This window comes from Prionailurus viverrinus, chromosome F2 (genome assembly GCF_022837055.1).
Source record: "Prionailurus viverrinus isolate Anna chromosome F2, UM_Priviv_1.0, whole genome shotgun sequence".
Taxonomy (NCBI): domain Eukaryota; kingdom Metazoa; phylum Chordata; class Mammalia; order Carnivora; family Felidae; genus Prionailurus; species Prionailurus viverrinus.
In genome coordinates this window covers 43695040-43707069 of record NC_062578.1, presented here as the reverse complement: position 1 = coordinate 43707069, position 12030 = coordinate 43695040, and the positions used below count along the sequence as shown (strand labels likewise).

Sequence of the window (12030 nt, the reverse complement as noted above, 5' to 3'; positions counted from 1 at the left end):
GAGGGAGACACAGAATCTGAAACAGGCTCCAGGCTCTGAGCCATCAGCCCAGAGCCTGACGCGGGGCTCGAACTCACGGACCGCGAGATCGTGACCTGGCTGAAGTCGGACGCTTAACCGACTGCGCCACCCAGGCGCCCCTCATTATTTCTATTTTTCTAAGTTTATTTATTTATTTTGAGAGGGAAAGAGTGTGGGGGGGGAGGGGTACAGAGAGAGAGAGAGAGAGAGAGAGAGAGAGAGGGAGAGAACCTCAAGCAGGCACTGCACTCAGTGCAGAGTTCCACCTGGGGCTCAATCTCATAACTGCAAGATCATGACTTGAGCCCAAACCAAGAGTTGGACACATAACCATCTGAGCCACCCAGGCACCCCCAGACTGTTTCATTATTTCTTTTTTTTAAAGTTTTTTTTTTTTTAATTTTTTTTTCAACGTTTATTTATTTTTGGGACAGAGAGAGACAGAGCATGAACGGGGGAGGGGCAGAGAGAGAGGGAGACACAGAATCGGAAACAGGCTCCAGGCTCTGAGCCATCAGCCCAGAGCCTGACGCGGGGCTCGAACTCCCGGACCGCGAGATCGTGACCTGGCTGAAGTCGGATGCTTAACCGACTGCGCCACCCAGGCGCCCCTGTTTCATTATTTCTAACCTCACTCAAAATCCACCTTTTTGACCAGCACACAAAGAGGAAATATATGGTTTTTGTGTGTGCAAATAGGGTCATCAAAAACTGCTTTACTATTAGCTTATCCTTTGTATGCCTGTCCATCTTCATTTCTAGGTTCACCTGGAAGTTCCTGATTTCCAGCCTAGATTCCTTATTGTGGGTCCTTATTGAAGGATCATTCCTTCAGTTCTGCATTGCTCTCTTTGACTTCTGCCAAGGAAAGATAGCTGCAGTAAAGCTATCCTAACAGCCTAATGTCTTTAAGATGAACAAAAGGAGGCAGGGGGAGCTGCTGGCTTTTCTTTGGACTTGGTCATGGTTTCCTTACATAGTCTCCAGCTGATGTGGTTATATTCGCTACAGTTTTATTTGCTTGTTCTTTTTCCCTAGTGCCTCATATTTGATACTTTGGATATCTGGCATACACTTGAATAAAAATTTCTTTATTTAAGGGGACAAATTCATTCTTTTCTGAGAATAAACTAACAAACACATAGATCTCAGGAGGATCTCTGAACATACTACAGTCACTAATCTGTTCAGTATTTCGTGTGTTGAGTTAAACATGTCACTACTGAGATCCTCATACATTGGTTAATGACTTTATAAATATTTACCAAGATCTTTAATAAGCGAGAGTGCTTCCCATGATATAAAGGCTCCACCGCCATCATCCATGGCACCCTGCCCCACATCCCAGCTGTCCAGATGTCCACTGACCAGTACGACCTAGAACAAATAATAAAAAGAGAAAAAAAAAATAAAACTAAGCAGAAATGACATCAAAGAGGAAGCATTCATAGTCATTCCAAATATAGAAATGAAACTTTTATATTTTCTTTTCTATTTTTACATCTTAAAAGATCTATGTCATTACTAGTGGAAAACCTGGTATAACGCTCTATATAAAGGGTATAAGGTCATCCTAACAGTAATAAAAATTCTCACCTTGTACTTCTCTTCACTAATATAAGTTTGAATACTAAAGTGAAATGGTTTATTCCTGACCGATGTTTTACAACTTTATTATATGACTTAAAAGCTAAATGACATAAATGGAGCTCAAAACTTCAACTATATTCTCAACTGTCCCAAATTCTAGCAGACATATAATAAACATGTGTTGAACTGAATTCAAATGAAAAAGTGAGAACGATAATTTTTTATTTTTTATTATTTTTATTATTTTTTTAGAATTTTTAATTTTTTATTATGAAATTTATTGTCAAATTGGTTTCCATACAACACCCAGTGCTCATCCCAACAGGTGCCCTCAATACCCATCACCCACCCACCCCTCCCTCCCACCCCCCATAAACCCTCAGTTTATGATCTGTGTACTATAAATCACTCTGGTGTTAATAAATAAATATGCTGGGGTTACAAACTACAGCCTAGTTAGACAAAGAACTTTAAAAAAAAATTAAATTTACACTAGTGTTAAATAAGTCTACAGATTATATTACAAATTTTAAATCACCAAAGTTTTAAATTATTTTCAAGAATCATTAGTAATTATCTCCAGGAAAATAGAAACCATATTTTAATAAAACTAAATTTCATTAAAACATTTTAAACAAAGCAAGTTAAGTGATGCTTATCCATATGGAAAAATTGTACCTTGACCTCTATTTCACACAATATATGAATGTCAAATCAGATAGATTACAAATCTAAATAAAGATGTTAGAGGAAAGCATAGAACAGTTTTGTCAACTTGGAGTAGGCAAAGAGCACACACCATAAAAGAAAAAGTAACAAACTGAACTTTTAAAAAATAAGGAGTATCTGCTCATCAAAAGACCCCATTACAAGAGTGAAAAGGCAACCCACAGAGGAAGAGAAGATATTTACAATACATATACACAGCAAAGGAACCATATCCAGACTATATAAAAAATTCCTACCAAACAGAAATAAAGAGGGAGTCAACTTATAAAAACATGGGCAAAAGACTTGAATTGACAACTCATAAAAATAGGCATACAAATACTAATAATCAAGTGAAAAGGTACTTGGGTTCACTATCATCAAGGAAATACAAATTAAACCACATTCAATACATTTCCACCAAAATGACTAAAATAAAAAAGATAGAAAATGTCAAATATTGGTGAGGAGATAGAGTGGTTGGAACTCTCACACACTGTTGGTGTGAGTGTAAGTGCTTATAACCACTCTGGAAAACTGATTTATCTTCTGAGTCTGAACATACACACACCCTGTGTGTGCCCCAACACTTCCACTTCTATATATATCCAACAGGAATGTATGTGTGTATGTATACCTTCACCAAAAGAGATGTACTAGAATGCTCAGAATGTTCATAATGGCCCCTGCTCCCCCCTCCACCAAAGGAAACTACTTTAATGCCTGTTAACAGAGGAATGAATAAACTGTGTTGCACTGATCAATGGAACACTACATAGCAGTAATAATGAACGAACACAATACATGATCAATGGAGGTAAATCTCATAAACATTATGAAATGAAAGAAGCCAGACACAAAATAATATATATCATGTATAATTCCATGTATATAAAATATAAAAACAATCAAAACAAGGAGAATGGTTACCCAAGGTGAGAAGGGTTAGTGACATGAAGGAGATCTTCTGGGGTGCTGGGCACATTCTGTTTCCTGATCTGGGTACAGTTACACAGGTATGCTTAGTTTGTAAAAGCTTACCTTGTTACACACTTAGGATCTGTACAGTTTCTCTGAGAACATTACATACCAATAAAAAGTTTTCAAAAGTTCAACAAATTGATGTCTATATACAGCATGTAGTAAGCAAACCAAAGTTGAATGAATCTTCTCGATGAATGAAACAAAAATGCCCCATGACTTTGGGAAAGCAGGATTTGGGTTCTGAAATATCAGGGTGACCCCTTGCACTGCCTGACTCCCCAGGCAGCTGTAGGATCCTCCATTGACTCTGCATACACACACAGCCAGACCCAGCCGGCATGACTTCATTGTAGTCACAAACAAGTACAATGCCTTGTAACTAACGAGACTAACAAATGGCCATGTAATGAACCCAAATGGATTGTTTCTAAGGAAAGAGGAAAAAAATGAAGAAGAAAACATGATGCAATAGCAGGAAATTCTGACTCAGACGTTGGTGTAATCCCATGTGGGATGGACAAGCCAATTAGTCAACATTCTCACCATCCTTGGACCCATTTTCTCAATGAAATTGGAGTTCCCGTGGATTAAAAGTGTCAAAATGTGTTTTAATGAACTTTTTCCCAGTTAACACATAAGAGTAACTAAATCAAGGCAGCTGTTATTTCATCTTTCAGAATAATTGAGGTTATTTTACAATCATACTTCTTTATGTTTTCTAAAATGCCTCCATTATCCAACCCAGAATTATTACTTAAATAAATAATTAAAAGATGGGAGAAATGGTTTTGAATGATAGGAAACTAAATGTTATCCCATAAAATAAGGTCTTTGGCACAATGCTAAAGAAGATTGACTACAAACCATGTAGATTTTAAGAGCTTATTTTAATATGTTTTTTAAAATCAGAAAATATATTGGGGGCCACTGTGAGACAGCAGCTGTAATTTTGATATAAAAAGTAGGTAATGACAATTCAGTAGCATTTTTAACAAACTTGAGTTTTTCTAATCATAAGAGCTCTACTCCCCTTAGAAAACAGTGATGCACAAGGTCTCATTCAACACAGTATCTGCATTATCATGCTTTAATGCAGTCCCACAAAGGATAAACGAGTACAACATACAAACTCACCATGCCCTGTGTCAGGGTCAGGCAGAAACGAACATTACTTATAATACATTTGTATCCGATTTAGGCAAACATACTAAAAACAGACTACCAAGAGACACAGTAAGCTCTAGTTTCTTGAAAAAGAATCACCTGATAAAAGATAGGAAAATACACAGTCCCTTCACTGCCTCTGTTGCCAGATGTGGAGCCCTTAGTGCAACAGGATGGCCTAGAACTAACAGAGAAGTGGGACACCCACCTATTTACTCCTCTTGTGTGCTGCTCCCCGAGGCAGGTAGAGCACTGACCAATTCCCCACCCACCATTTTCCCTTTTACCACCACCTCTTCCAAACACAGCAAAGAGTAACAGTTATTAAAACAACAGCAGCAGCAATAGCAGGCACACCAAAACAATTAGGAAGGCAGAAGCAGAACTGTGATGATCTGAAATGCAGCTTCTTATTTGTGAGGAACACATTAGCCTTGACCACCAAAGACTCAGGCCTTGAGGTCGGGTGGGGCGGTGGGAGAGAGAACCTACCACAGAAGGGCAGAAACATACCAGATGGGAACCTGCTAAGATGAACAAAGACCAGCCGTGGCACACAACCCCCTACAGGCCAGCTGTGGGCCTGAGAGCAGAGATAAACTAAATCAAGGGTAGACAGACAGCAGCCTCAAGGACAAGCCCCTTACATCTTCATTATTGGTACATCCGGAGACACTAGCGCAAATAGATTTGCCTGATTAAATGATGAGTAAGAACATAATCAAAATGGGACATATGAAAAATATGGCAGAACAAGGAGAGAAAACAGCCTCAGTGGAAGTACATTCTTATGAAAGCAAGTTAATTCAAGGTATTGGAGAAAATGCCATGATCTTTGGCATTCACTGCATGCATTTATTCAACAATTTGTATTGAGTTCATATTATGGGCCAGAAATACAGAAATGAAAAAATAAATAAATATTCTATCTTCATGGGATTATCGTTCTGGTAAGGGAAACAGACAATAAACAAATATGATATGATGGTAGTTTTAAGTGCTATAAAGAAATACTGGGCAAAGAAAGAAAATAGAGTCATGGTAGCATGGACAGGAAAGATCAGTGTGCTTCCTCCTAAAAGGTGGATAGCCACAGGAGTGTTCTGTGCCTGTCCTAACAATGAGAGAAATCTGGATGATCTATAAAAGCATAACTTTTTAGCCCATCAGAGATTTCAGATTGTGATTCAGTCAGAGGCGCTGAATTCCAGAGGACAACAAGCTCAAGGAGAGATGGGACACATGAGTTGCTTGGCCTTTTGCAGAGACAGGAGGGACAGGTGCCAGCAATAGACAGAGGTGGCAGACAAAAGCAGTAATGAAGAAGACAACTAAAAGGTTAACAAATTCTGAAAAGGCGAATGTGGGTTAATATGAGAGTTTAGAATACCTGGAAACCTCTCATGTAAGGCACTAGGTACCCAAATTTCCAGATCTTTTCCATAGGCCTCCATCAGGTACTCCCAAGAAATACTGGGAGCAGGGCAGAAGCCCTGAGAGAGCTTGCCTCAGTGATGCAGGAGTGAAGATGATGACCAGATACTATTGGGAGGTAGGCGCCAAACGTAACCTGCTTCTGGGCCCTTCTCTCATAGGAAGAAGAAGTCACCTGCCCCTCCGGGAGAGGAAGAGTGCTATCTTGCAGGGCAGTCCTGGGCAAAGGTCAGTGGCTACAAGGAAAGGGGTAGAAAATTGCACTCCCACCCTGTACTGACACTAGAAAAAGCATGGATGCCTCTTGGGGAGGGCAGGAAACCTGCTCATACCTAGAATCCTGCATTGACTTAAAGCAGAGTCCTGCTGCCTTGGGGTGAGGGCTCGGAGTGGAGTGGGATACTCATTCCCATGACTACAGCAGAGTTTGGCTTCCACAGGGGCTTGCGAAGAGTAGAAATGTTGGGAAAGCCCCACTCTTGTCCTCAGGCACACAGAGCCTGGCTGAGACCTAGGGGCAGGAGAACCAAGAAACTACCCTGTCCCCACCAGGAGTCCCCAGTGAGTAACAAGCACAGCATTAACAGCTTATAGCCGAGGGAAGGGCAGGAGCACAGAGAGAAACACCCGCTGTGGTGCCAACATACAGAGCCTGCTGAAAGCTGAGGATAAAGCACAATACTGAGAAAAGTCCTCCAAGCAACCCAATCCCTACACTAAAAACAGAGTAGCAGCAACCCACTGCTAGAGAAATTTGAAACATGTGAGCACCAAAGGTAAGAATAGAGACAATAAAATCCAAACCTAGCTCAGCAATGAAAGATGGACTCATCCACTCTCAGACTAATGGCTGGACAGAAGAGGAGTAAGCACTTTTGCACTCACATACTGTTCACCTCAGGCTCCACTGTTCTGGTACATATGACATCTAGCATGCAATCAAAATTATGACATATAAAATAGGCAAGAAATAAAACAATCCGTTGTCAGGAAATACAATATTCAACACAATACTGTTGACCCAATGTAGCCCATATATTCAAAATATCAGACAAGGAGTTTAAAATAATTATGATTAATATGTTAAAAATCTAGTGGAAAAGATGGGAAATTTCATCAGAGAGATGGAAACTATAGTTACAAAGTCAAATGGAAATGAAAAATATAGTTATTTAAGGGACTAAATACTTAAGTGAAGTCAAAACTTAAAATTTTGTAAGAAAAAGAAAAATATTTTCATGTCTTTAGGGGAGGAGGAAGTGTTCTTCAACAAGATACAAAAAATGCAAAGCATCAAGAAAAGATGCACAAATTCAACTATAAGAAAATGAAGACTTCCTGTTTATCAAGAGAATAACAGAATGAGAGGATTTGCTACAAGTTGGGAGAAGATATTTATAATAAATATAACCAAAAAGTGGTTTATATTCAAAGTACAGTAAAACCTTGGATTGCGATTAATTTGTTCAGTGAGTGTTCCACAGGACAAGCAAATATTTCTAATAAATTTTAACTTGATAAACGAGTGATGTCTTGCAATACAAGTAGTATGTGACACCAAACATCACATGATCACAACTGAGCCAATGGTTCTTCTCTCTCTGTGGGATTGTGGGTGATGAATGCAATGTCACATTTCTGTGAAATCCTCAAAAGGGGGCAAAAGCAAGTATCATTGGATAGGTTCCTTGTTAAAGTTGCTCGAAAAGGAAAAGATTCCACTGAGCCAATAGATAGCAGTGATTCCATTAGTGATAGTGAAAGTCGTCCTACACAATAACCCTCCTGTCTCTTGTCTCCCTCACACAAAGGTTTTCAAAGGTAAGTTCAGGTTAATTTGTTTATTTTTCTTTATAGCTTCTATTTTCTTTATTATTTTGTATTATATTACAGTATTGTAATCATTTTTATGTGAACATTTTTGGGCTGTGGAATGAATCATCTGAGTTTCCATTATTTCTTATGGGGAAATTGGCTTTGATATGCAAGTGCTTTGGATTACAAGCATGTTTCCAGAACGGATTATGCTCATAAACCAAGGTTTGAATGTATATAAGGAATTCCTACTATTCAACTAGAAAAGATGAGCAATCCAACAGGAAAATGGAAAAAAGACATAAATAGGCATTTCACATATAAGAAATTATGAATGGATACAAAGCATTTGAAAAGATGACCAACCTCATCATTGATCAGGGAAATGCAAATTAAATCCTCAAAAAATTCTATTCTGTATCTAACTGGAAAAAAAAATTTAATCTAACAATACAAAGTCTTGGCAAGGATGCTGAGCAAAAGGAATTGTCATCCACTGCAGGAAGGAGCAGAAAAACCTAAATGGCTTATTAAAGCCATTTAGGAAAACCATTAGGCACATCCTATTAAATTGAACATATGTGCATCTCACAATCCAACAATTGCACGTTAGGTGCATATATATGAGGAATTCTGGCACTTGAGTTCTGGGACACGTGTACCAAAACAGTCATATAGAGGCAATCATAAAGCCTCAGACTAAAACCAACCCAAATGTCCATCAACAGAATGGATAAATAAATTGTGGCATAGTCATACAGTGGAATATTATAAAATAGTGAAAATGACCTACAGCTGCATCTATCAACATAACTGAATCTCAAAACAAAAATATAGGAGCAAAGCAAGAACAAAAAAGGAAGTCACAAAAGAAATAGAAGAGTATGATTCCATTATTTAATTTCAAAATGTGGTTGAACTGGAGAATATAATCTTTAGCAATGCATACAAAGATAGTAAAATTATGAAGAAAAGCAAAGTAATGGTAAACCAAAATCAGGATAGTTCTTATATCGGGTGGGGGTTGGAGCAGAGAGGAGGAGCTGATCAGAGAGAGTCATATGCAGATGATTTGAGTGGGTTTCTAAGGCACTGATAGTGTTCTTTCTCTGAAACTGAGTGGTGAGAACGTGTGTGATCTTTTCATTATTGTTTTTTAGGCTATACACATATGTTAAATAAAGTCTTATAAATGTGTATGTTGAACAATAGCAAGAGTTATTAAAGACGTATCTTCAAAGTCATGGGGCTCAGAGAGATATATCTGACGTTACAGGTCAGATATATCTCATCCTAATCCAACTGTTACAAAGCAAAGAAACAAATATGGAAAATGTCTACATTTACTTACAATCATAAGATTGATACTAAAATCTGCAAAAGAAAGAATGCCCTGTAAAACCAGCTACAGATCAAAGATAAATGTAAAAATCAAAATTACTTCTATCCAGCAGCATATTGAAAGCCATCGTGATAATGGCTCAATGGTCTCCAAATGCCCATAGAAAATGGAAGTTATGTAGATACTAGATATGCTAAGAAAGGGCCACTGAGAAGTTAAGTCATACTTAATCTTCTTGGCATGCCTAGTTTTTAACATTCTGCATTTTTAATTATAAATTATATAGGTGTTTATCTAAACCTAACCAAGTTCGTATTGATTGATCCTTAATAAACAAAATGCCCACTTAACTTTGAAGCATGCTTCATTTTACAAATGTCTTGTTCAATTAAAAAAAAACCCAGAAAGACAACTACTCAGTGTTTTTATTTGTTGCTTTTGTGATGTTTTTCTTTGCTTGCAGCTGCTTCATTCTCTCGGTCTCATTTTATTTGGTGTATTTTAAGAGGTAGCAGGAGGAGTATCAGGGTTGCAAAGTTCAAGGCCTAGTGCAATTCCAGACACAGGAAATCCCCAATCCAATTTTCAACAACAAAAATCATTAGATAGTTGAAAAATATGACCTACAAAAAAAGGAGGAAAAAAGTTTTCTCATTATTTGGCCTTAGAGAAGAAGCCAAGAAGTGATCTAATAATGGGCTTCAGCCCTGACAGGCCCATCTGTGGAGGGACTGAGCACCAAAAGAAAAGGCAAGGGAACCAGGTTTGGGCCATACCAGTGACTGTGAGGGTCATATAAATGATCAAGAATTTTCTGATGGAAGGCTTTTGTAGAAGTTAAAAAAGTGGCTAACTGGGGAAAGATTATGGAAAATTTCACTCCTGGGAGGGTTTCTAAAATAGGATCCATTCTTAGGTCTTACATGGAAAGCTAACAAAGGAGGGATAAATAAAATCTTTCAAGGTTCCATCTAATCCAATATTCCATGACAGTTCTTAAGAATTCTTCTATTCTAACCACTTTAAAGGAGGAAATTGTCCTTTGAAAAGTCTCCATAACCTCAATAGACTTTTCCCTGAGCATCTCCTAGATAATCTGGCTGCCAAGATCTTCCCACAATTTAGGATCTAAATGCAGGTGGGCAGGCACTTCTCAAGAAATCTGTGTTTTCATAATCCCTGTCAGAGACAAAGCCTTGGTTTTCAGAGGACAGTTGCTGCATGTATTGTGCTATTGCCCAACACAGACAAAGGGGACTATGTTTGAACAAATATTGTCCTTCCCAATGAACAGAGTAGGTGGTCTACAGAATAAAGATAGACTCCTAATACACAGGGTGTGTTCAAAGACAACAAACATCTGAGCTCCTTTTGAATTAATTTATATTCAGGCTTTGTTTAGTGAAACTGCTGGGTGTTGACTGCTTGCAGGATACAGACTTCTTTCCCAAGATAATGAACCACGTGTCCAAATGCTCACACATCACCACAGCTACTCCTGAAAGGAGCTGTTTCCCCTTCTTGACTGTCCCCTATTACATGTTCAGGGCACTCAAATTGGCTTCATAAAAGAAAGATCATTCCTGTTCCTGGTTGAATACTCTAATCACATTGCTGGTATCTGAAGGTACAATAAGAAGGGCCTAATTTATCTGTGACTCAAGAAAAAATAAGCCTTAGGTAGACTGATGAATGTGAATTGCAGTGTACTTGGAAGAAATGGCTGAAATTGATTAAAGATTGACTTGCAGATGGGACATGGCAGAGAGTGTCTATGGAAGGAAATCATTTTGATTAAATGAAGGTGGCGGGTTTCATCCAGAAGTCATGACTGGTTGCAACTGGCAATGATAATCTTTTAAGTAAAAGAACTGTGTTCCTGAATCCCCTCTCCATTGGCCTAAGCAACCACAGGATAAGTTGTCTCACTTGAGAGGATGGAAAGAGTAGAAGAGTTGAATGACAACACTATATTTGAACTTCCTCAAAGGAGGAAAGGGAGATGGACTTTAAGCAATTTTGATCTCAATGGTGATCATCTTTCTCATGGTCAAATCCAACTATGGTACAGGGCACAGCTATAACTTCTCTATTCTCACAGCCATTCACTCATCACTATGTTCTAAGCATTTGTTAGCCATGGCACATAAGATTAAAAAACAAAAAATAGAAGCACTTGGTATTTTGGTATTCTACAGATTTTCATTATTCAATTTAGACAGGCTAACAGAGGTATCATCAATCTTTCATTATAGAAAACAGGGGCCAAGATGCTGCCTTCCAAAAAAAAAAAGAAAAAGAAAAGAAAAGAAAACCAAAGAAAAAGAAATTTTTAACTTATTTTTTTTGCCATTTAGTTTTATAAACTAAAGGATTATTTTTGGCCCCTAATGTTTTATAAAATCCCAGAAGCCTATGCAGCTTAGGGTACTGTTTTTTGTTTGTTTGTCTATTGATTGTGGAAACTTTCTTAATTATTTAAACTTCTGTGATCTTCTGAATGTTCCTGCAGAAGTCATTCTGCAAGATCAGCTGAAGGCTTCTGTCCACACAATATTCTGCAGCCTCCAGTTCTGTACCATTTTGATGAGCCATGAAAAGAAGCTAACAACAGACCAGGGTTTTCTATCCAAATGAATGCTGTCACTTTGAAAAGCACAGTAACTGGAAGGCTGTATAATAATTCCTCCCCTACCACCAGTTCCCATAGAGAGAAAGATGAATTGCTATGGATTAGTATACAGATTTACTTCTGTGGATTTTTTCCCTAGTAGAAAGAAATTTGGTTTGAGGATAGGGTATTTTTACTTACTCTGTGAATGATTAGGAAAAGAAGGAAGGAAGGAGGGAAGGAAGGAAGGAAGGAAGGAAGGAAGGGAGGAAGGGAGGGAGGAACGGAGGAAGGAAGGAGAGATTGAAGCAAAATGCTGGCTAGCACAAAAAGAGAAGATGAAGTAGAAGACAGATTAGAG

The 12030-nt window shown here is 38.2% G+C and overlaps 1 protein-coding gene across 2 annotated transcripts in view; it reads right to left on the bottom strand.

Annotated features, from left to right (window-relative positions):
• The window catches only part of CPQ (carboxypeptidase Q), a 454919-nt gene that overhangs the window by 153940 nt on the left and 288949 nt on the right, over positions 1-12030 (bottom strand). For both annotated transcript variants that reach the window (XM_047842229.1, XM_047842227.1), the window contains exon 5: positions 1287-1398. In XM_047842229.1, the coding sequence (XP_047698185.1) occupies positions 1287-1398 (112 nt within the window). The remainder of the gene's footprint in view (positions 1-1286; positions 1399-12030) is intronic.